Below are 26,024 nucleotides of genomic sequence, written 5' to 3'. Positions count from 1 at the left end.
GACGTTGGGGGAACGTCAACTTAGAAAGATAAAGAGGAAGCTGCACCAAATCCAATTAGATGCTTGGAGGATTCAACATTCAAAGGAAAGAGACTGCTCCTATTTTTCTTCCGTGCACTCTATGTACTCAAGACTGGATTACATTATGATAGATCATAGAATGATTGAAGCGGCTGTTAGTACAAAAATAGGGACTATAACTTTATCCGATCATGCACCATCAACTTTAGAAATGAAAATCCTGGGATCTCAAAGGAATATAAAAACCTTGAGATTAAATCAAGACTTGAACCTAGATGAGGAGTTGGGATGTAGGATAAAAAGAGAACTAGATTTATACTTTCAAAAAAATGAATCCCCTGATATTTCGGTAGCGACAATTTGGGAAGCTCATAAAGTATATTTAAGGGGATATTAATATCTATAGCCTCTAAAAAAAAGGACTAGTTTAATAAATAGATTAACAACGGAGGTTTTTAAGTTAGAACAGAAACATAAAAAAGAACTGACAAGAGAGAGAGAGAAGCAAATCTTGTATTAAAAAGAGATAAATTAAAGGATATATTGGAAGAAGAGACCAGATGTCATTTAAAATAAAATAGCAAGGTACTGGCATAAATTTGGTAATAAACCAGGGAAATGTTTAGGGAGAATAGTAATGAAGAAAAAATCTAAAAATTATATAGAAAGAATGAAGACCAGTAGAGGAGAAATAGTACACTCGACAACAGGAATAGCCAGTGCCTTCCAAAGCTTTTATAATACCCTATATAATGTCCGTCAGAAGTAATAACAACAAATAGAACAAGAGAGAATAAAAAAGATACAAAAATATATTATGGAAGCAGGAATACCTAAAATAGCAATGGACAAATTAGAAATGCTAGAAGCTCCAATTTCTCAAGCTGAAATCTGGGAAGTATTAAAAAGTACACAAAATGGGGAAAAGCCCGGGGCCAGACGGATATACAGTACGATATTATAAAAGCTTTGGAGAAATTTTAGTCCCAAAGATATGTACCTACATGAACGAGAATGGAAAAGAAGGAGAAATAAGTGTAGAATCCTTATTAGCGCATATTACGGTGATACCAAAGGAAGGGAAAGATCTAACTCTTGTTCTAGCTACAGGCCAATTGCCCTTTTAAATGTTGACACAAAACTATATATAAAAGTATTGACAACAAGATTAAAAGTATTATTAGAAGATTGGATTCATCCAGATCAAACAGGTTTTGTACCAGGCAGAGAAGGGAAGGACAACACAGTCAGAACTTTAATGCTACTACAGAAAACGAAAGAATCCGAAGTTCCCTCTCTACTACTGTCGATTGATGCTAGGATAGCCTTCGACAGGGTGGATTAGGACTTTATGATGGAGACAATAAAAGATCTTGCAATCGGCCCAAAGATGAGACAGTGGATAGGCACACTATATAAAAACCCAACTGCAAATGTTAAGATAAATGGGGGATTGTCAGCTAACTTCGAAATGGGCAACTGGACGAGACAGGGATGCCCTCTCTCACCCTTGTTGTTCATGTTAGCGTTAGAACCTTTATTGGCGGTGAAGGTGGGACAAAAAGAACAGCATATGCGGACAATTTGCTGTTTTATATCGCTAACCCCAGGATCACTCTACCAAATATCCAAAATAGCTAAAAGAATATAGTGAGCTGTTGAACTTTAAGATAAACCCAATAAAATCTGAAATTCTTTTTTATAATTTCTTTATTTAGCAAAAGGTTGTGATACAAACATAAAAGCGAGGTACAGCAGGTACAGTGAAATAACAAAAATTGACAACAGTACCAGAGATAACGCTCCACAAAATTCAGGGCAGCAGGAGAGTGAAAACAATCATTTGAAAAGAGGTGGGAGCAATGTCAATAGGGTAGAGTATATTGACAAACATACCAAGTATTACAAGGATTAACAGTCAGGAATGTAAAACAATCAACAACCAGGTTTTATAATGTTACTGGCTGTCAGGTACAGAGACAGTACCGACGGGTAGACTCACAGTCAATACCAGTATAGAGATTAGAGTCCAAACCATGGGGTCAGTTAAAGTAAGTATGGGGAGTAGAAGGGAGTGAGTGGGTAGGTCCCAAGAAATAGGTACATAGCATGAGGAACAGACAGAGGGGACATCTGAGACAGATGTGTAGCAGAGCATGAAGGGTGGAAAACAGGAAAAGAGAGAGAAGGGGGGGACAGCGGCATAAAGAAGGAGACATGTGAAAGGCAAGACAAGGAGAAGAGGCAGTGTCCGGGCCCCCCAGACCCGCACACCCCCGTTCAACAGTCGGGGCTGGAGAGCTCCCGTAAATAAGCATCAGTACAGGTGAAGCAGTCCCAAGGTCCCCACTTGTCGTGAAAAGCACTTTCCGGGCTGTACAAAGTGGCCGACAAATCTGCCAAGTCCCTGAGCTCCTTAACCTTGGTGAACCACAGAGACCGCGTAGGTGCGGTAGTCGATCTCCAGCAAAGGGGTATACAGGCTTTGGCAGCATTCAGGAGCTGGATAGTCAAGGATACTTTGTACCTTTTAATTGGCCGTCGGGTGAGGTGCAGCAACCACGCCGCAGGGTCGTCTGCCACGTCGACATTAGTCAGCTGTTTGATGATGGCGGCCACTGCTTGCCAAAAATCTTGCACCAGAGGGCTTTGCCAATGTGAAACATCGTCCCTCAAGTGCCATCAAAACGCCAGCATCTGTCCGGTATAAGGGGGAAAAAACGGTGCAGCAGGGAGGGCACCCTATAACACCGCGTGAGGATCTTGTAACCTGTCTCCTGTATCTTGGAGGCAATAGAGGATTTTTGTGCAAAGTTAAGGATCTTGTCCTTTTGGGCATTCGTGAAGGTGGTGTGTAGGTCAGCTTCCCATTGCGCAAGGAAGGGAGGGGAGAAGTCAGCAGGAGGACTGATCAAGGCTGCATAGGCGACAGAAAGGCTGTGCCGTGTCGGTTCCCGTCTGTGGCAAATCCGCTCAATGTCCGTCAGTTGGCGAGAAATACCAGGGAGGCGAAGGACCCCGGAGGAAGTGTCTAAGCTGGAGACCACTCCAGAAATCCAGTGGAGGGTCAACAGACCCAGACAGGGCCCCCCGTAGACAGGCCACCATCACTCCCCAAAAAGTCCACAAGATGGAGACGGCCAGCAGCAGTCAGGCCACGAAACCCACCACCATCAAGACCCAGGGGGAAATCCGGGTTGCCCACCACAGGTACCATAGGCGAAGTGCATGGGGAAACCGCAGAGTGCAGAAAAGTATCCCTGACAACTAAGAGCGTACAACCCAATGTGGGATGGCTACTCAGATCCCTGGGCAAGGGCGTGGAGATCCAAGGCCAACTCCGCACGGTACCACAGAGTCTTCCAACTCCATATCCACCCACTGTTTAGCCCCCGAATGGCAGTGCCAGTCAATCAATCTAGTCAAGTGGACCGCTCTGAAATAGGCTTTGATATTTAGTAGACCCAGACCACCCCGAACCTTAGGGAGATGGAGGAGCTGAAGCTTAATGTGGGGCTTGCGATGGGACCAGACAAACTTTTCTGAACAGGGAGTCCACGCGCCTGAAAAAAATCAGACTGGAGGCACACAGGGAGGGCCTGCAGCAAGTACAGGATCCTAAGCAGAGCTTACATCTAACAAACCACGTCAAGGTGGGGGAATGCCAATGCTCCAGATCAGCTTTGATTTGCGCTAGGAGCGGGGTGAAGTTGGCCTCGTAAAGAGACGCAGGATCAGGGATAATGTTCACGCTAAGGTACCGGATGGAGTTCGTAGCCCAACGGAAGGAGTCAACCGACCGCAATCCCTCTTTTGTGGCATCATCGATGGCGATGGGCATGGCAAAAGACTTCGAAAAATTAATACGAAAGAAGGACAAATCATCATAACGTTGAAGGGCCCGGACCAAGGCAGGAAGGGAGGTGCGGGGTTCAGTTAAGAAAAAGATCAGGTCGTCGGCAAATGCCGCAACCTTATGGGATCCAGAAGGTTTATGGAAAACCGCAACCTCTGACTCCCCTCGGACAGTGCAGAGAAACGGTTCCAGGGTAGGAATAAAAATCAGGGGTGAGAGGGGGCAACCCTGGCGAGTCCCATTGGTGATCTTGAAAAAATCAGAGCGGGTGTCGTTGACCTTGACGGCCGCCGAAGGGCATGAGTAGAGGGAGAGGATCCAGGACAGCATGGAGGGCCCTAGCCCAATGTGTGTCAGGACAGCCCGAATAAACTGCTAGTTGACCCTATCAAATGCCTTCTCCGCATCTGTAGATAGCAGGAGAAGGGGGGACCGGGAAGATCTGGGAGCATGGATTAAATTGAGAACCCGGATAGTGTTGTCGCGCGGCTCTCTGAGAGGGACGAAACCCACCTCGTCATTGTGAATCAGAGAGGGGATATGTTGGATGAGTCAGTTGGCCAGAATCCTAGCAAATAATTTAGGATCCGCATTCAGGAGCGCGATGGGGCGATAGTTACTACAGTGTGACAGATCCTTACCCTCAATAGGTATCAAGGAGATATGTGCCCTCAACAAGTCAACCGGCATGGGGTGGCCATCCTTGACTGCATTGAGGGCAGTGAGCAGGTGAGGGGAAAAAATGTCATTGAAGGTCTTGTAGTAAGTCGGGGTAAACCCATCCGGCCCTGGGGCCTTTCTAGGTTTGGATTGTGCCAGGGCCAATTCAAGTTCCTCAGCTGCGATGGGGGCCTCCAATTCCCTCGCCACCTCTGGTGATAGTGACGGAATGCCCAACGCCGAGATATAGGAGTGAATGGAGGCCACAGTTGGGGAAGCAGTCGCCGTGGCTGGACTCTTCCCTATACCATAGAGTCCCTGGAAAAAGGTACGAAATTCCGCAGTCATGTCTTGCGAAGTAGTCAGCTTCCTCCCCCCAGCCAATGAGATGGAGGAAATAAAGGTCATGGTGTGGGAGCCCTGCAAGGCCCGAGCTAGCAGCGTGCCGGGCTTGTTCGAAAACTCAAACATAGTCCTGCGGGCCCAAACCAACTTCCATTTCATCTTATGAAACAGGTGAGACCGCAGTTCCTCCCGCACCCTGACCAGCTCCTGATAAGTAGATTGTGCCAGAGAGGCGTTATGGGCACCCTCTAGTGCCTGCAGCCTGGCAAATAGATCTGTGAGCTTAGCGCGTTCCCGCTTCAGGTGCGCACCGATGCGAATGAGCAGTCCCCTCACCACCGTCTTGTGCGCTTCCCACACTACAAGGGGGTTGCCAACCAAGTCACTATTAGTGGCAAAGCGCAGACTGCAGTGCAGTACAGGTATCCGACGACTGCAAAAGAGCTTTGCTAAGCTGCCAGGAGGGGGGGTTTGGGTGAGACGGGTCTAAATGGATAGACAGGTGAATCGGAGCATGGTCAGAGAGGTATACGGCATTAATCTGGGCAGAGGTAGTCCAGTCGGGAGTAGGTTTGGTGGACCTGGGAGAAATAAGAGTAGTCACGGTCTCGGGGATGTAACAATCTCCAGGCATCAATAAGGTGAAGGAGCGCCAATTCAGACTTTAGCCCTCTCAGACAGGAATAGGAAAGGTGGGAGGAGCCTCTAGAGATGTCTAACTGGGGATCCATCGTGAAATTAGGGTCGCCCCCAAAAATGAGTAGCCCTTCCGTAAATTCCAGGAGGATTGGAAGCAAGTCCCGCAAAAATTGTGCATGGCCAGAGTTAGGAAAATAAACATTGGCAAAGGTAACGTGATCCGCCCTTTGAGAAGGAGAAATCAAGCCTGCCCATCCGACAGCAACGCACCCAGGGCCCAGGGGACGATTTCGCAATAAGAATGCTGACCCCCTTTGCTTTAGAGATAGGGCTGTGGTACACCAATGGAAAGTCTCTTTTGAAAAGTCTGGGGACATTATCGCTACGAAAGTGCATTTCCTGTAGGAAAGCAACTTGCGTTTTAGACCGACGCAAATCTGCCAGGAGGCGAGAACGCTTCTCTGGGATATTTAGGCCCCTCGCATTGAGGGAGGTGATCTTCAACACTCCCATAGGGGGACAAGTCACAGGGAGAGCGGGACACCACGTAAAACAAGGGGAGGGACAGGGGAGGGCCGGGTCGGGGAGCCCAGCAGTGCAAGAGCCAGCCCTGAAAGGGGCAAGGCAAGGGGAAGAGGGGAGGACAGAGAGAAAGGGGGCTAGAGGAGCAGAAACAAGGGTAGGGGGGAAAAAGGAGGGAGGATACTAACAGCAATCAAGCGAAGAAGGGTCCCTAGCTGGCTGTTAAAACAAAACACACAGGCAGGGAAACCGCCCTAACAGGGGGGGGGGGGTGGTAGCAAGGAAGAAAAAACCCATAGAACATAAAGATGGAGATGCAACAGGCCATAAATCGTGGGACCAGGGAGCACCTCAGACATGGTAAATAATAAAAAACATGTAGGGGAGAGCAACCAAACATATACAAATAGATCAACCTTCTAGAGTGGCAATAAAATTACGCCCCAGCTGATCCCACCACAGCCCCCGAGGGAGCACGGGAGTTTCGGTCACCCCCGCCTGCCACGGCCACTGTGCATTCCAGCCGTAGAGCCAGGATAATGCCAGCACATCCCACACCCCAATAGGGCGCAGGGGTTGGCATATGTGATGGTGAACATGGTAGCCTACGACCAGGCGGGGCGGAGGGGGAGAAAGAAAGCGAGGGGAGGGGACCCCCCCCAGACTGAGATGGTGGGTGGGAGCCCCAACATCCAAAAGTTAATGCAGTAAACGAGTAAAGAGGGCTAAGCACATCGCAGAGCTCAATGGGGACCCGCAAGGCCAAGAGCCACCATAGGAGCCAGGCGAGTCACGGAAATACCAACAATACCATAAGTACCAGGGATACCCAGCAGAACCTCAAACAGGGTCAGTCCATCCCACCACTCCAAGGCAAAAGAGGGGGGGGGAGGGAAAGGAAGGGATGGGGGGGAAGGATGGGCAAAGGGGGGCAGGGAGGAGGGGGGAAGGGTCAGCCCTGGGGGGACAGGAGGAGGACCATGAGCAGCTCCATAGCTTAGAGATACAAGCAGCAATACAGATGAAGAGTACTTAATGGAGCAACACTGTAAATCAGACACAGACTTAATAAAGCAAACAGGTGTTTTAAAGTAGAAGAGGCAAGGTGAAAGTCCAAACAGCAGCGGCTATAAAAATCGGTAGATGTAAGATGTATTTGTGAAAGGCAGAGAAACGAGAAACAGAGGCACAGGAGGGGGGTCCCCCCCAGTAAGAATACCCTTCACATGACCATGGGGTCTAGTCCTCAGCCCTCTGGTGCAGCTGGGGTGCGTCGTCGAGGTTCTCTGCTAGCAGGTCTGGAACGCAGTCTCCTCCCGGGTCGCCGCGGGCCTGTGTGGGGGGTGGCAAAAGCCTCAGGGCAAAGAACAAAGTTAAGCCAGTCAGGGACAGACACAGCAGGTTTGTTCAGGAAGGCAAACAGGGCTGGCAATTGATCCAGCAAATGGAAAAAGAAGTCAGAGCCTTGCTTTTTTAACAATAAGGTGGAAGGGGTGACCCCATCGAAATGTGGCCTTAGCTGAGCGTATAACCTCCAGCAAGGGGCGCAGCATCCCCATCATCGCCCTTGTATGGCGAGAGACATCTGGGTATACATTGATAGAGGCCCCCTCAAAGTCCATGGGACATTTCGTCCATGCCTGGTGGAGAATTTCCTCCTTAATGGTGAAAAAGTGGACCCTGCAAAGGACATCACGTGGCAGGGGAGCCAAGTCAGAGTCCTGCTAGGTCCTTGCAAACATGCAGGCGCCCTGGACCTGTGGACACTGTCCAACTCTAAGCCTCTGTGGATGGTTTATCCAGGAGTTGATTCAGAATAGCAACAATGGTAGAGCGAAGGTCAGAGCCCATGGTAGCCTCAGGGATCCCCTTAAATAGCAGATTATTGCGCCTGCTGCAATTTTCACTGTCATCAAGTCTCAACTGTACATCAATAAAATGTCTCCGCATGGCCTGCTGATCTGATTCCAGGGCTGACAGCCAGGCCTCCGTGGAATTGGAGGATTCCTCCAAGTCAGTCACCCTCTCCTCCACAGATTCCACCTGTGTGCGGACGTCCTGCAGCTCCTTAGAGAGAGCATTAACTATAGAAGCTGCCATTTCCTGTATGTCCTGTTTGGTAGGCAGATCTGCAAGCATCCCCCTGATAATGCCTTCAGTCTGTGAAATCAGGGTGTCTGAGGGCCCCGGGGGAGAATCTGGCCCGGGGAGATCGGGGGAAACAATCGGGGAGTCTGCCCTGGGATCTAGGGGCCGATCACCACCCGGTGGATTAGGCTGCGAGGACAGTACCTTTTTAGCCAGCTGGCTTGCAGTGTTGAAACGGGGCGGCGCCATCTTGGATTGCTGGGCCGGGGGAAGTAGAGGCTTTTGGCGGAGAAAGTAGTGTGAGATGTCGCGGCTCCTGGCCTCCCCTGGTGTCAGCTGGGTGTTCCGGTCACCAGGCATGTGAAGGTAACTTGATCGGCAGGCTGTAAGAGGTGAGCCCAGGCCAGGCCTGTGCAAGCTCCATGAGGTACGTCCTTACTCTGCCATAGCTAAGCCATGCCCCAAATCTGAAATGCTTAATATAAGCATAAGTAGCAGGGAAGAACAAGCGTTGAAATGTTATTTTCCATATACTCAGGCAAAATCTAAATGAAAGTACTTTGGGATATATATATATATATAACCCCATCAATAGAAAAACTGTACAAGAATAATTATATACCCCTATTAAATTAAATAAAAACAGATATATGGAAAGCTTTTAATTACCAAGTTTCATGGGTTGGAAGAATAAATGTGGTTAAGATGTTTTTGCTGCCCAAGATTTGATATAAGTTTTCAATGCTACCAATAGATATACCACCCTCCTTATTTAGAATTTTGAAAACAATGTTATTGAATTATATTTGACAAAGGAAAAAACTTTGTCAAAGAGTGCAGTATGCGGTCCTCACAAGGGATAAAACACAGGGAGGGTTATCCGCACCAGATATGGAGAGGTATTATAGGGCAGTGATTATTTCACGAATGATTGAATGGACAAAAGGAAATCCAGGGAAAAGATGGGTTGAAATTGAATTTGCACAAAACAATACACAATTAAATAAAACAATTTGGACTCCACCAAAATTTAGAGATTCACAAGGAACACATGAATTGACAAAAGTGGTGTAGAAAATTTGGGATAGGGTCAACAGTCAAACTGGGAATATAACTCCCTGTTGATATCATTAGAAGGCACAAAATATTTTGCACCTGGTAATGAGGAAAATTTTAAAAGATATTATTCACAATGGGGATATTAGGCCATATCAAGAGTTAAAATCAAATAACAGCAATATGAAACTGAATGAATGGAGGTACCTTCAGCTGAACCACTTTGTGAGGTCTTTACCGCAGCTGATTAGATCTGAGACAGATTTAAATACTGTTGAAAAATTATGTAATACAACTAATAGATTAAAACATGGTGTATCTCAAATCTATAAGATGCTAGCAAAGGGTCTGTGCTTGGAGAGATCCCCATTCATGACAAAATGGGAAAAAGAGATTGGGTCACAATTGTCAAATCAAGAAACAGATGTTATATTGAGGGCCGCACACTGTTCTGCTATGGATGTGTGTACTGTCTAGTAAAATTATAAATGTCTATCAAGGTGGTATATTACACCTGTATTAGTACATAAATATCAATCAGATAAAACCGATAAATGTTGGAGAGGATGTGGGGGTCTTGGGACGATGTTCCATATCTGGTGGGACTGCCCCAAGATCAGGGAATATTTGACAAATGTACAGCAAAGATTACAGAGATTACTGAAACAGCTATCCCTGATGACCCATGGCTGTGTTTATTCCATAAAACTACACTGCCACTAAAACAATATAAAAAATATAAAACTACCTTGGTTCCAACTTTATTAAACGCAGCAAAGGGAACAATCCCTAAAAAATGGCGTGAAGTAGAGAGTCCAAATTTAAAAGAATAGTGTAGTAGAATTAACCACGTTTATAATATGGAATATTGGTAGCAGAGAAGGGGAATACCCAACGTATATGATGAAAAAATGGGGAAAATGGGCAGAGTTTAAAAAATCTAGTAAATATGTGAAAAATTTATATTTTGGATCCATCGAAGAAATAGGAATATTGGAATAATCAAGAAAGAGTTAGGAAGAGACATTCAAATTGGATGTAGAAATATTAGAATAGTGGAGATAAAGTTAGGATGGGTAGGAGGATAGGGGGTTTATTTAAAATATATCAACCACAAAAACTGTGAATAAATTAGTTAAAAAGGAACAGAGTTAGTTAAACGAGATGATATTGAAGAGAAGTATGAGGAAGGGGGGGCGGGGGGAGGTCGAGATTGTTTTTTGTGAAGCATATATGAATACCGTTTAATATGTTTTTGTATATTTTAGATTGAAAATTTGATACAATTTAAATAAAAAAAACAACAAATAATTAAAATAATAATTTATAAAAGTGTTAATATTGAATAAAATGTCAAATGAATGTTAAAAGTATCCATACCATTATTGGGTGACTATGAGGTAGTTTTAAAACCAGAATGGAAAAGAAGATGGCACTAATACACAGCATACATGCTGTTCTGTAAATCCATAGAATTAAACTACTAATTGCTATTTTTAGCCCGTTTTTATATTACATTGCAGCTTATGCAGAGCAAAAAAAAGCAATATGAATGGTAAATATCTAAGGCGGGGATCCTCAAACTACAGCCCTCCAGCTATTGCAGAACTACACATCCCATGAGGCATTGTAAAACTCTGACATTCACAGACATGACTAGGCATGATGGGAATTGTACTTCCTGAACAACAGGAGGGTCATAGTTTGAAGACCCATGATCTAAGGTTTCACACAGGCAACATTAATCTATATGACATTTACACTATGCACTACTGTCATGGTGTTAATTTACTAAAGGCAAATAGGCCGTTCACTTTGCAAGGGAGTTTGCTCCTGAACTTAGTGAATGAGGTGAAGCTCTGCTAACTTCCATCATCCAATTATGTGCCAGCAAGAATATGGTTTTATTTTTTTCTTTATATCCCTTGCACATGACTGGGTTTTCTTTGCTAAGTTAAACTTTACAACTTTTACTTAGATCTTGGGCAAATTCCTAGGGCCTGTTTTTTCACTAGGCACTGTAGACATGTGCCTAGAGGGGCCCTTCCTAGGGGGACACCCGGACTGCCTGTATACGTTATTTTTTGTAAACCGGCTTCTAGGTGCTAGTACTTCTCCCCCAGCCTCCTCCGCCATGCCTTCTATGTGCCAGTCCTTCTCCCCACCCCCCAGCCTCCTCCGCCAGCCTTACTCCAACCTCAGCCTCCTCCCCCACACCTTCTAGGTATCAGCCCACAGTTCTGCTCTCTCCTTCCCCCCTTGCGTCCTCTGCTTCCTCAAGGACTGTCATCAGTGCACAGTGGAGAGCAGGAGGCAGCACAGCTCAGAACGGAGGGTGGGAGGAGGAGCTGGCAAAATTAAATTTTCAAGTTAACTACTATGGGCAGGGCCAGCCCCATAGCAGTGCCCTTTACCACCCTTTACATCACCCCCCACTCTGCGAACCTTGCATTCTTAGCGTAAAGCACTCCTTTAACCTGCATTTTGACTGTAGCACACTCCTTAAGCCTGCATTCTGAGCCTAATTCACTCCTTAACCCTGCATTTTGAACCTAATGCACTCCTGAACCCTGCATTCTTATCATAACGCACTCCTGACCCCTGCATTCTGACCGTAATGCACTCCTGATCCCTGCATTCTGAGAGTAACGCACTCCTTAACCTTACATCCTGAGCATAATACACTCCTTAACTCTGCATTCTGAGCGTAACGCACTCCTTAACCCTGCATCTGCAACGTAACATATTCCTTAACCCTGCATTCTGAGCGTAATGCACTCCTTAACCCTGCATTCTGAGCGTAACGCACTCCTTAACCCTGCATTCTGAGCAAAACGCACTCCTTAACCCTGCATTCTGAGCGTAACGCACTCCTTAACCCTGCATTCTGAGTATAATGTACTCTTGATACTTGCATTCTCTGCATAACACACGCCTAAACCCTGCACTCACTTGTAATACTTATTTTATTTTTGTTCTGGGAAAAAATATTTTATCAAGAAAAAAAGGGTTGGTCTTACTGTCTTTTTTTTTTTTGGTGGAGGGGGGGGCGCTTCTGAATTTTCTGCCTATAGGCTCTTGAGATGTAAATCTGGCCCTGAAAAATCCCCTTGCAAAGTGAACAGCCTATATTTCCTTTAGTGCAGTGCCTTCAAAAAGTATTCATGCCCCTATAAAATATCCACATTTTGTCATGTTACAACCAAAAACATAAATATATTTTATTGGGATTTTATGTGATAGACCAACACAAAGTGGCACATAATCGTAAAGTGGAAGAAAAATGATAAATGATTTTCATGTGTTTTTCCAAATATCTGAAAAGTGTGGCGTGCATTTGTATTCAGCCCCCCTGAGTCAATTCTTTATAGACCTGACATTTTTTTTAAATTACAGCTGCAAGTCTTTCTGGGTATATCACAACAAGCTTTGCAGAGTGTGAAATTTTGGCCCATTCTTCTTTGCAAAATAGCTCAAGTTCTGTCAGATTGGATGGAGAGCATCTGTAAACAGCAATTTTCAAGTTTTGCCACGGATTCCTAATTGACTGGGCCATGTATTAGAATTCCCAGTCAATGTTCAGACCTAAATCCAAATGAGAATCTTTGTGACCAATTTATACTTTCCAGTTTTTCAATAACTGCCTTTTTTCTTCACTAATTTCATAATCTGGGAAATCCCTATTGTAACTTTAAGATTCATCAGTACCTGAATATATGGCATACTACACTATTTCATAATTCTATTTACATATTTTGCATATAGACACTTTGCAAGTGCATTTGCGCTCATTTTTCCCAGAGCTTAGTGAACGCGGTACAGCTCTGCTGATTGCCATAATCCAATTATGTGCAAGCAAAAAACATTTTTCCCCCCCTGCATCTAATTGGGTATTCTTTACAAATTACAAATTGAAGCTTCATCACATTAACTAAGCTCTAGGGACAATTGGTGTAACTGCACTTACAAAGTGGACAGTCTATTTGCCTTTCGTAAATCCACCCCAAACCTGTGTCAATAGATGACACACTTAAAATGTAGTGTTATAAAGTTTCATATGGAAATTTAGTAAAGACAAGATGATTTATTACACATTTATTTAAATATAATTTTTGATATAATCAGGTACAGGTTGAGAGTTTAGAAAGCTCTCTGAATGTTTTTAGTAATTAATGTACATAGGATAATTTTCATAACTGGATCTTTAAAGTGAAAATAAACTCTCTCAATCAACATTTGCTATTTTAATCTCCATGCTGATAGTAAGTAAGTAAATAGATAGGAGGGAATAGTATACAGCTGCAAGAAAAAGTATGTGAACCCTTTGGAATGATATGGATTTCTGCACAAATTGGTCATAAAATGTGATCTGATCATCATCTCAGTCACAGCAATAGACAATAATAGTCTGCTTAAACGAATAACACACAAAGAATGAAATGTTGCCATGTTTTTATTGAACACACCATGTAAACATTCACAGTGCAGGTGGAAAAAGTATGTGAACCCCTAGACTAATGACATCTCCAAGAGCTTATTGGAGTGAGATGTCAGCCAACTGGAGTCCAATCAATGAGATGAGATTGGAGATGTTGGTTACAGCTGCCCTGCCCTATAAAAAAACACACCAGTTCTGGGTTTGCTTTTCACAAGAAGCATTGCCTGATGTAATGATGCCTCGCACAAAAGAGCCCTCAGAAGACCTACGATTAAGAATTGTTGACTTGCATAAAGCTGGAAAGGGTTATAAAAGTATCTCCAAAAGCCTTGCTGTTCATCAGTCCACGGTAAGATAAATTGTCTATAAATGGAGAAAGTTCAGCACTGCGTCTTCTCTCCCTAGGAGTGGCCGTCCTGTAAAGATGACTGCAAGAGCACAGCGAAGACTGCTCAATGAGGTGAAGAAGAATCCTAGAGTGTCAGCTAAAGACAAAAGTCACTGACAAATGCTAACATCCCTGTTAGCGAATCTACAATACGTAAAACACTAAACAAGAATGGATTTCATGGGAGGATACCACAGAGGAAGCCACTGCTGTCCAAACAAAACATTGGTGCATGTTTACAGTTTGCACAAGAGCACCTGGATGTTCCACAGCAGTACTGGCAAAATATTCTGTGGACAGATGAAACCAAAGTTGAGTTGTTTGGAAGAAACACACAACACTATGTGTGGCAAAAAAGAGGCACAGCACACCAACATCAAAACCTCATCCCAACTGTGAAGTATGGTGGTGGGGAAATCTTGGTTTGGGGCTGCTTTGCTGTGTCAGGGCCTGGACGGATTGCTATAATCGAAGCAAAAATGAATTCCCAAGTTTATCAAGACATTTTGCAGGATAACTTAAGGCCATCTGTCTACCAGCTGAAGCTCAACGGAAGATGGGTGTTGCAACAGGAAAATGACCCAAAGCATAGAAGTAAATCAACAACAGAATGGCTTAAACAGAAGAAAATACGCCTTCTGAAGTGGCCCAGTCAGAGTCCTGACCTCAACCCGATTGAAATGCAGAGACACGAGACATCCCAAGAATATTGCTGAACTGAAACGGTTCTGTAAAGAGGAATGGTCAAGAATTACTCCTGACCTGTCAGGAAAGGAATCAGCATTCAGCAACAATAGAACGCTGGATGCAGAGCAGGTGTGTCACCACGCCCATCTCCCCAGCCCTGGTCCTATATAAGACACTCTCTGGCTGTGCTTCAGTGCTGGTTTATCATCAGCTCCTGTACCCGTGACCTGTTCGATTGCCTGTTGTTCCTGTTTGACCCGGCTAGCTCCTTTGACTTACCTGCATCTCTCCTTCGTTTGACCTAAGCTTGCCTGACCACCCCTTACTCTAAAAGACACCTCTGCTGGATCTCCTGTGTACCGACCTTGGCTTGGATCCCACGGACTCTCTCTCTTGTACGGCCCTCTGTACCTTCATCTCCTCGGACTGATTATCTGTGTATGACCCTCGGCCTGGCATTAACCTTTGTCTCTTTTCTCTGAGCATCTATAGATCTCCTGGAAGCGGTCCTGAATCACCATCCATCCATCCATCCGGGATCCATCCGCATCCAGTGCTCCTTGGGACGTGTCATCTCCTGTTTCACCACCAGGGGTGATCCACACTGAGCTGCAAGGGAAGCCCTCTCAGCACTTCGGCCTCCACCAAGGTAACTGACAGCATAAACCAGCCATGTCAGAGGCCGTCAGAGGTGCTTCCCCGCTCGAGGCTCTGTGCCAACAGGTTTCAGCCCTGACCCAGGGCAAAGACTACAAGATGGTTACTTCCAGCTGGAAGGTCAGGTACTTAACCTAGCCGGCTCCTCCTCCCTGACGGACCCTACTCAGCCTGCCACTAGCTCGCTACCGGCTCCGTCCCAACCGGATCAAGCTAGCTCCGCCCATTCAGTTTCAGCTCCGCCACCAGAGCCATGGGTGCCCACGCCAGAACGCTTCCGTGGGGAGCGAAGGACGTTCAGGGCCTTCAAGAATGCCTGTTTGTTATATCTGGCTCTCCAGCCCAGGACCTTCCTGGAACAGAAGAGCCCGATCCTAAATTCCGTAAGCTCCTTCTTTAAAGCTATGGCCCAATTATATGAAGATCCCCAGTGCACGGTCACAGCAGAGTCTGCCTTACATGCCCTACAACAGAACAAACGCCCGGCCGAGGACTACAGTGTAGATTTCCGTAGGTGGGCAGCCGACACGGACTGGAATGCGGCAGCATTAAAGTATCAGTACCGACATGGCCTCTCTGAAGCTCTAAAGGACGAGCTTGCTCGAGTAGAGACACCAGCATCCTTGGAAGATTTAATCTCCCTTGCCATCCAGATGGACAGGCGTCTCCGGGAAAGACGCTCAGAACGCCTCCAGGGGGCTCGAGCTACTTGGGTCATGCCTAAGGTTCCATTTGCTGCCTCTCCTCTTCCTGGACCAGCTGTCAATGCCTCTGCAGATGGTGAACCCATGCAGATTGGGCTAATTCGTTCCTCCCTAACCCCTGAAGAGCGACAATGTCGCCGCCAGGCGAACCTCTGCCTATACTGTGGAGCTTCTGGCCATTTTCTCCGCAACTGTCCTGTGAGGCCTAGTAAGTGCTATTCACGGTCTGTTCTGAACTGTCAGGTCTCTGAGCCGTCCCCTGCTCACCTTATCCTTCCTGTCTCCCTACAGGTAGCCGAAGAGAGGATCCAGCTCACGGCAATTATTGACTCAGGAGCTTGTAGCTGTTTCCTGGACTGCACTCTAGCTAAGAAACTAGGAGTCCCCTGCAAGTTAAGGAGCAACGGCTTCAAGTCTTTCTGGCCGACGGGTCTTTGCCTAGTTCCGGACCCGTGACCAAAGAGACCTATCCGGTTCTTACTATCACAAGCCCGGGCCATCAAGAGTTCATCTGCTTCGATGTCTTGTCCTCTCCCTTATTCCCGGTAATCCTAGGCCTACCTTGGCTCCAGGCTCACAATCCCCAAATTGATTGGGTAAAGAAGAAGATCTCCCTGCCGCTTGTCTAGCCATCCAGCCGGTCCCAGACCCCCTTGAAGACCTTCCTGAAGCTTATCGGGACTTTAGGCATGTATTCGACAAGAAAAAGGCTGATGTTTTACCCCCTCACAGGCCCTACGACTGCCCTATTGAACTTCTCCCAGGGGCAGAGATCCCTTTTGGAAGAATATTTCCCCTGTCTGAGAAGGAATTGGAAACTCTTCGAACCTATGTCAATGAAAACTTGGAAAAGGGGTTCATCAGGCCCTCGTCCTCTCCAGCGGGTGCTGGAATCTTCTTTGTTGAGAAGAAAGATGGGGCACATTAAGACCCTGCATTGATTACCGGGAACTCAACAAGGTGACCATCAAGAACCGCTATCCTCTCCCTTTGATTCCAGAGTTGTTTCAGCGCTTCAGGACTGCTCGGGTCTTTACTAAATTAGACCTCCGAGGGGCATACAACCTTATCCGCATCCAAGAGGGGGATGAGTGGAAAACAGCATTCAGGACCCGGTTTGGCCACTTCGAATATATGGTCATGCCCTTCGGGCTGTGTAACGCCCCGGCCACTTTTCAACATTTGGTGAATTACATTTTTTGAGAGTTTCTGGACAACTTCCTAATTGTGTACCTAGATGACATCCTGGACTTTTCTTCCACTCTGGAACTCCACCGGATCCACGTTAAGAAAGTACTAGCCACCCTGAGGAAACATGGGCTCTATGTGAAACTGGAGAAATGTGAATTTGAGAGAGAGTCCATCCAGTTCCTAGGGCTCATTATCTCAACAGGGGGTGTATCTATGGATCCGCAGAAGGTGAAAACAATTCTGGAGTGGCCAGCCCCCACAGACAAAAAAGGAGTTCAGCGATTTGTGGGTTTCGTTAACTTTTACAGAAGGTTTGTGAAGGGGTTTTCAACAATTATTACACCCATCACCCAACTTACGCGTCAGCAGATCCGCTTCCGCTGGTCACCGGAAGCTCAGTCAGCCTTCGATAAGTTAAAGAACCTGTTCGTGACCGCACCTATTCTCCAACATCTGGACCCAGCTTTACTGGAGCGGATGCCTCGGAAGTAGCCACAGGGGCTATCCTGTCCCAGCGACAAGGCCCAAAGGCCCTACTACATCCGGTAGTGTTCTTCTCTCGGAAAATGTCACCCCCAGAGAGGAATTACGATGTGGGGGACCGGGAACTCCTGGCCATTAAATGTGCCTTAGAAGAATGGAGGTACCTGCTGGAAGGTGCAATGCACCCTATTATGATATTCACGGATCACAAAAATCTAGAATATCTCAGGGCCGCTAGACGCCTAAGACCTCGGCAAGCCCGGTGGGCTTTATTTTTCTCACGCTTCAATTTCCATATCACCTACAGGCCAGGGTCGAAGAATGGAAAAGCGGATGCCCTGTCCCGGATGTTTCCAGACTCTCCCAGCAAAACGGAGCCCAATACCATCTTGTCAGCTCAAAACTTTTTCCTGATCCACGCTGACCTACAAACCTCAATTCAACAAGCCTCTACCCAATGTACAGGACTCAAAGCCGAGTCTCTAAAGAAACGGGATGGACTCCTCTGGTACCAGGAAAAAATTTTTGTTCCCGCACAAGTGAGATTGATGGTCCTCAAAACCTTTCATGACCACAAACTCGCCGGACATTTTGGGGTGAGAAAAACCTACGAACTTATTCAACGCCGCTTTTGGTGGCCTCAACTGCACCAGGACTGCAGAATGTATGTGAATTCCTGCATTGCGTGCCAACGGAGCAAAGGGGCAAAAGTCAAGTCATGGGGCCTGTTGAGGCCATTACCGATTCCTGAGCAGCCCTGGAAAGGTTTATCTATGGACTTTATAGTTGAACTACCGCCCTCAGAAGGGTTTACCACCATCCTAGTAGTCGTAGATCGACTTTCAAAAATGGCTTATTTCCTGCCCATGATGGGCACTCCTTCTGCCTTGGAAACAGCCAACGCATTCATCAAAGAGGTGGTCAGGTTACATGGACTTCCAAATAATATAGTATCAGACCGAGGCGTTCAATTTACCTCTAGATTTTGGAAGGAGCTCTGCAAGGCCTTGGCGGTTGGAGTGTCCCTGTCCTCTGCCTACCATCCATAAAGCAACGGGCAGACTGAAAGAACAAACCAAACTCTAGAACAGTACCTCCGATGCTTTTGCACCAGCTCTCAGGACAACTGGGTCTCCCTGCTCCCATGCGCAGAATTCGCTTACAATAATTCTGTACACTCCGCAACCAACCAAACCCCGTTTTGGGCTAATTATGGCTTCCATCCTTCTTTCTTGCCCAACTTGGACCAGGAAATCACGGTTCCCGCAGTCCTGGATCGACTGGCTGCCATTAAAGCTAATTTTCAGTTACTACAGGACAATATTCAGAAAGCCCAACAGGATTATAAGAAATTCTTTGACCTCAAACGGAAGGTGAACCCTGCACACAAGGTGGGAGATAAGGTCTGGCTCTCGTCAACTAATTTAAAACTTTCTTGCCCATCCAAGAAGTTGGGGCCAAGAGTCATTGGTCCTTTCGAGGTCAAGAGAGTGGTGAACCCTGTGGCCTTTGAATTAGTCTTGCCCGGTTCTTTCAAAATTCACCCGGTATTTCATGCCTCTCTACTGAAGCCCGCAATACCGAGCCCATACCCAGGGAGAGAAGAGGTACCACCTCCTCCAGTTGCAGTGGAAGGGGAGCCTGAATTTGAGATTGAGCCTATCTTAGATTGCCGACGGAGAGGCAATCGTACTCAATACTTAATTAAATGCAAAGGATACCCCCTGGAGGACAATTCCTGGGAACCATTGGGTAATATCCATGCTCCTAAGCTTCTGAGAGAATTTCATAGCAAATTTCCGGAAAAACATGGTCAGAGGGCATCCACAGGCTGCCCCTCGGGGGTTGGGGGCACTGTCAGGAAAGGAATCAGCATTCAGCAACAATAGAATGTTGGATGCAGAGCAGGTGTGTCACCACGCCCATCTCCCCAGCCCTGGTCCTATATAAGACACTCTCTGGCTGTGCTTCAGTGCTGGTTTATCATCAGCTCCTGTACCCGTGACCTGTTCGATTGCCTGTTGTTCCTGTTTGACCCGGCTAGCTCCTTTGACTTACCTGCATCTCTCCTTCGTTTGACCTCGGCTTGCCTGACCACCCCTTACTCTAAAAGACACCTCTACTGGATCTCCTGTGTACCGACCTTGGCTTGGATCCCATGGACTCTCTCTCTTGTACGGCCCTCTGTACCTTCATCTCCTCGGACTGATTATCTGTGTATGACCCTCGGCCTGGCATTAACCTTTGTCTCTTTTCTCTGAGCATCTATAGATCTCCTGGAAGCGGTCCTGAATCTCCATCCATCCATCCATCCGGGATCCATCCGCATCCAGTACTCCTTGGGACGTGTCATCTCCTGTTTCACCACCAGGGGTGATCCGCACCGAGCTGCAAGGGAAGCCCTCTCAGCACTTCGGCCTCCACCAAGGTAACTGACATGACCGTTGTGCACGTCTGATCTGCAACTACAGGAAACGTTTGGTTGAAGTTATTGCTGCCAAAGGAGGTTCAACCAGCTATTAAATCCAAGGGTTCACATACTTTTTCCACCTGCACTGTGAATGTTTACATGGTGTGTTCAATAAAAACATGGCAACATTTCATTCTTTGTGTGTTATTAGTTTAAGAAGACTGGGATTGTCTATTGTTGTGACTTAGATGATGATGATCAGATGACATTTTATTACCAATTTGTGCAGAAATCCATATCATTCCAAAGCGTTCACATACTTTTTCTTGCAGCTGTATTTACTTGTGTTAAACTTTTTTTTTACATTTTTGCAGTTGCTTTCTATTTTCTGGCCTAGACCAAAATTATGTCAAAGATGCCTGAAGTCAGTTTGTGGTGCTCAGATACAGTTAAGTTCCACTTTAAGATTGAGCAGCTTTTAAGAATTGTCTGCATCCCAAACCCTTGAAGCTTACAATGTATCTGAACCAAGTTCTTTTATTTAAAAATATTTTTCTAAGTTGTTAATACAATGTTCTCTTCCGAAAATGCTATTTGGTTTTAGATTCAATGTGGGGAAGGTGGAAAGATTGGCAATACAGTTGCATTGTCATTTAGAAGAAAAAGAGGAAAAGAAACAAACTCCTGAGGATGAGAAAGAAATTAGGAAGTTAGAAGAAAAAGCAGACAAACTAGAAAAACATTTACAGTAAGTGCTGTGTAAGCATTAAAAACTATCTCAGTATTATGGTATGGTTTTCACTGAATTAACTTATCCTATTTTCTCCAGTTGTTCTATTTAATTTACTAAGTGTGTTATATCTGCCTAATAATTGCAAAAAATAAATAAATTTTGGAAAAAAAAAAAACAGAAATATCATCATGTGTCTTGTGCAAAATCCCTGTGTGAACTCAAGCGCTGCAACCAATCAAGTAAACATTTTCCAACAAGCCTGTTAGAGAGCAAGCAGTCCTTAGAGCATTTGAATTTAGACAAGAATAGCCATAAATTGATCTAAATGGATTGATAGATTTCCGCTTTTCGATTCATCTATGGCCAGGTTAGAAACCAAGTGCATTACTGGCAGCTTAGGTAGGCTGTTATTTTACTGTACTTTGCAGGTTCTTTAAAGGGATAAAACGTGGGGAAATGTGCATGTGTCTGACACACACATTAACCACAAGCAATCTTAGACATCAATAACAAACACAAAGGTGTGGGACCTGTGTCCCTAAAAGTAAACATGTAATATGGCATAATTCGGGGGAGCATCTCCAATGCCCTGCAACCAATGTTGGTCATTGATACTGCCCATCACAGTGAGGAGACTGTGGTGAAGTGTGGGAGTAAGGAGGGTGACACAACATTGATCATTTTACCATATGATTTAGGTATATTGCTATACTGTTTCCTTGGAGACAATAAATCTTTATACATTTAAACTCTATAAGTCTATAAATTGGGCAGTACAGTGGCTAAGTTGTTAGCACTTCTGCCTAGCAGCACTAGGGTCGTTGGTCCGAAACCCAATCACACCACTACCTGCCTGGAGTTTGTATGTTCTCCCTGTGCCCATGTGGGTTTCCTCTGGGTACTCCAGTTTCCCTCCAAACTCCAAAGAAATACTGGTAGGTCAATTGGATTCCGTTTAAACTGGCTCTAGTATGTGTATAGATGTAAGTTAGGTATCTTAGATTGTAAGCTCCTTGACTTGACAGACTGTTGTAAATGTACTATGTATACAGTATGTGTAAAGCTCTGTGTAAATTTATGGCGATTTATAAGTACCTGTAGTTTTAAGTCTAAATGTTTAGAAGAAAATTTTATAAAAAAAAAAGCTTGGTTGGAAAATATAATCATAATTTTTTTACTTTGAACCCAGGCCAAGTTGCAGTGACTCATTTGATTCAAGACGTTTAAATGTGTAAGTAATTTTTTTGAATGCAAATAAGTGATATTTTTAAGAGTATAAAAATATATAGTACATATAAAGTACATTTAATTATGCAAGTTTAACCAGTTCCATACCGACGCATTATAAAATGACTTTGACAGGAACACTGTGTAGATCCGGGCGGGCGTCATATGACGTCCGACTCGATCCGTTGCTCTCCCGCCCCCCCCGGGGGCACACATCCCGGCGATCGGGGATGCGGCGAGTCCGTCGGGACACAGCCCATTCCCGATCGGTGTAAAGAGCCATTAAAAAATGGCTCTTTACCATGTGACCGGCTGTGTCCAATCATAGCCGGCCAAATGCACTTCCCTCGTGCACACCGCTTGCGTGCCCCCCCGGGGCGCGCAGAGCGGCGATCGGGGATGGAGAGTGTCACTCTGACACAGTCCATCCCTGATCAGGGTAAAGAGCCCATGAAATTGGCTCTTTACTACGTGACCGACTGTGTCCAATCACAGCCGGTCACAGAATGTCAACAGAGACAACAGTAACTAGCTGTTACCATGTTCTCCTCCTCACACACTGATAATGTGTGAGGAGGAGAGTGCGGTAACAGCCAGATAGCGATCACAGTGCAGCCCAAAACACACTGATGCCCCCCCCCCCAATAAAGAGGACCTGTCACTAGCCCATCAAAGTACCTGTCACCAGCCCATCAAAGTACCCGAGTACCTGTCACCAGCCCATCAGGTACTCTGATGACAGGTGCTCAGGTACTCTGATGGGCTGGTGACAGGTACTCGGATACTCTGATGGGCTGGTGACAGGTACTCGGGTACTCTGATGGGCTGGTGACAGGCACTCTGGTACTCTGATGACAGGTACTCGGGTACTTTGAGTACCTGTCATTAGAGTACCCGAGTACCTGTCATCGGAGTACCCAAGTACCTGTCATCGGAGTACCTGAGTACCTGTCATCAGAGTACCCCAGTACCTGTCATCAGAGTACCCGAGTACCTGTCACCAGCCCATCAGAGTACTTGAGTACCTGTCACCAGCCCATCAGATACCCGAGTACCTCTCTGTATCCCATCAGAGTACCCAAGTACCTGTCCCCAGCCCAGAGTACCCGAGTACCTCTCTGCAGCCCATCAGAGTACCCAAGTACCTCTCTGCAGCCCATCAGAGAACATGTCATCAGCATACCCAAGTACTTGTCACCAACCCACCAAAGTACCTAAGTACCTGTTATCAGAGTACCCGAGTACCTGTCACCAGCCCATCAGAGTACCCGAGTACCTGTCTCCAGCCCTTCAGAGTACCTATCTTCAGCCCATAAGAATACCTGAGTACCTGTCTCCAGCCCATCAGGGTATCTTAGTACCTATCTGCAGCCCAATAGAGTACCTGAGCACTTGTATTCTGCCCATCAGAGTACCCGAATACCTCTCTGCAGCCCATCATAGTATGCAAGTACCTCTCTGTAGCCCATCAGAGTACCCAAGTACCTGTCTCCTGCCCAGAGCACCCGAGTACCTGTCTCCAGCCCAGAGTGCCCGAGTACCTATCTGCAGCCCATCAGATTACCCGAGTACCTGTCTCTTGCCCATCAGATTACCTGAGTACCTGTCTCTTGCCCATCAGAATACCTGAGTACCTTTCTGAAGCTGATCAGTGTACCGGAGTACCTGTCTGCAGCCCATCAGAGTACCTGAGTACCTATCTGCAGCCCATGCCTCCTAGATTATGTGTTGGGGTGTTTGCTTTTCAAAATGGGATCATTTTATGGGGGTTTCCATTGTCCTGGTGCTCCGGGGCCTTTAAAAGTGTGATAGGTTGTAATGAAATTATATGTGTAATTTATGCTCCTAGAACACTTGACAGTGCTCCTTGAATGTTGGGTCTCTGTATGTGGCATGTGTTAGAAACATCTTATAAATTGACAACATTGTGTAAAAAAAAAAAAAAAATGCGTTTTCATTTTCTTTCCACATTTTCCAAAAACTTGTGGAAAAAAAAGATATGTTCAAAAGACACGTTGTGCCTCATAGAATATACATTGGGGTGTTTGCTTTCCAAAATGGGGTAATTTTGTGGGTAATTCCCTTGTCCCGGTGTTCCAGGGCCTTCAAAAATGTGATAGGTTGTAATGAAATTATATGTGTAATTTATGCTCCTAGAACGCCTGACGGTGCTCCTTGCATGTTGGGCCTCTGTATGTGGCCAGGCTGTGTAAAAGTCTCACACATGTGGTATTGCCATACTCGGGAGGAGTAGCAGAATGTATTTTGGGGTGTAATTGCAAGTATGTATATACTGTGTGTGAGAAATAACTTTTTATTATGACAATTTTGTGTAAAAAAAAACAATTATTTCATAATTTTCCCAACAATTGTAGAAAAAATTACAACTTCAAAAAACTCACCATGCCTCTTACTAAATACCCTGGAATGTCTACTTTCCAAAAAGGGGTCATTTGGGGGGGATTTTTACTGTCCTGACATTTCAGGGCCTCAAGAAATGAGATAGGCTGTCGGTACATCAGGTGTGATCAATTTTCAATGATTGGCACCATAGCTTGGTGACTCTATAACTTTCACACAAACTAAATAATACCAACAATTTGGGTTATTCTTGCCAAAGATATGTAGTAGTATAAATGTTGGCCCAAATTTATGAAAAAAAAAGACTTATTTGCAAAATTTTATAATAGAAACTAAAACAAAATGTTTTTTTTTTTCAAAATGTTCTCTCTTTATATATATATATATATATATATATACTTATATCGTGAAAAATAAAAATCCCAGTGGTGATTAAATACTACAAAAAGAAACCTCTATTTGTGTGAAAAAATGATAAAAAGTTTGATTGGGTACAGTGTTGCATGACTGAGTAATTATCATTCAAAGTGTGAGAGCGCTGAAAGCTGAAAATTGGTCTGGGCAGGAAGGGGGATGTAACTGCTCTGTATGGAAGTGGTTGAAGTACTAGAAAGTAAGCCCACCTAAAACTAATATACAGAGTAGCTTTACTCAAAACTGATGTCAAAGGGTTTTTTGGAGATACAGTATGTAGTGTAGTTGAATTTCCCATGAGCTTCAATGGCCTGCTGAGAGGCTGAGCCAGCTGCCGGTCAGGCATCTGGGCAGATCCGACATTATTGTTGGGATCCCTGCAGGGCCTGGACTGGCTCTGTGATGTCAGCCAACTATAGGCTTTAGACCAATGTGGGCTGATCCTAGTCACATGAGTGCAGAACTAAGTGCACTCTTGTGACTGTATTTCTCCTCTATGCTGCTCTTCATGATTAAGCCCCTTTAGCCTTTACGGTTAAAAGTAGCTATAAGAGGGCCTATCTTCAAACACCCACAGCAACCAGCTTTGTTATCTAGAATAGGTTATAAAATTAAGGAAAATACATGACAAAGTTCCAAAATTCTTAGTTTTCTTACCTTGGGATGCATAGGAATATCTTCAAACTATAAAAAATGACTGATATAACCATGTTTTTGTATGCTGTACATTTATCTTTTCATGTAACTGTCTGTCATTTTCTTTTCATGTAACTGTCTTAGAAACAGTCAAAGGATCAAACCCAGTAATATATTATTGAACTTTTACAAAGCAAGAATAATGCTATAGAACAAACATTGTGACCTTTATTTAAAATAATAAAATCTGGTACTCACAAATGTTCTTTGTAGACTCACTTTGTCATATGAAATACAGTAGAATCCAGGAAGGAGCCTATTCAATCCTCGCTGCATAGAAGAAATACCTGTAGCAGTTCCTGTTAAAGACCATACAGCCACTGTCTCTATTGTGCATTATTGAATGAAATTGTAACAATCAGCGCAAACCCTAAACTAATCTGTGAAGCTAAAACAAATAAATAAAAAAATATACAAAATTATACAATGCTGACCAGCCAGCCATTGT

At 45.1% G+C, this 26,024-nt stretch overlaps 1 protein-coding gene across 1 annotated transcript in view; it reads left to right on the top strand.

Moving 5' to 3' along the window:
* Positions 1-26,024, top strand: part of LOC309545028 (putative ATP-dependent RNA helicase DDX60) — a 496,323-nt gene that overhangs the window by 278,524 nt on the left and 191,775 nt on the right. Inside the window, exons 26-27 of the mRNA XM_082244135.1 lie at positions 20,750-20,893; positions 22,068-22,109. Coding sequence (XP_082100261.1) covers positions 20,750-20,893; positions 22,068-22,109 — 186 coding nt within the window. The remainder of the gene's footprint in view (positions 1-20,749; positions 20,894-22,067; positions 22,110-26,024) is intronic.

Source organism: Pelophylax lessonae, assembly GCF_965119305.1.
Source record: "Pelophylax lessonae genome assembly, chromosome: 1".
Classification (NCBI taxonomy): domain Eukaryota; kingdom Metazoa; phylum Chordata; class Amphibia; order Anura; family Ranidae; genus Pelophylax; species Pelophylax lessonae.
The sequence above is the reverse complement of the archived record's forward strand: the minus strand, read 5'-3'. Positions and strand labels throughout refer to the sequence as shown.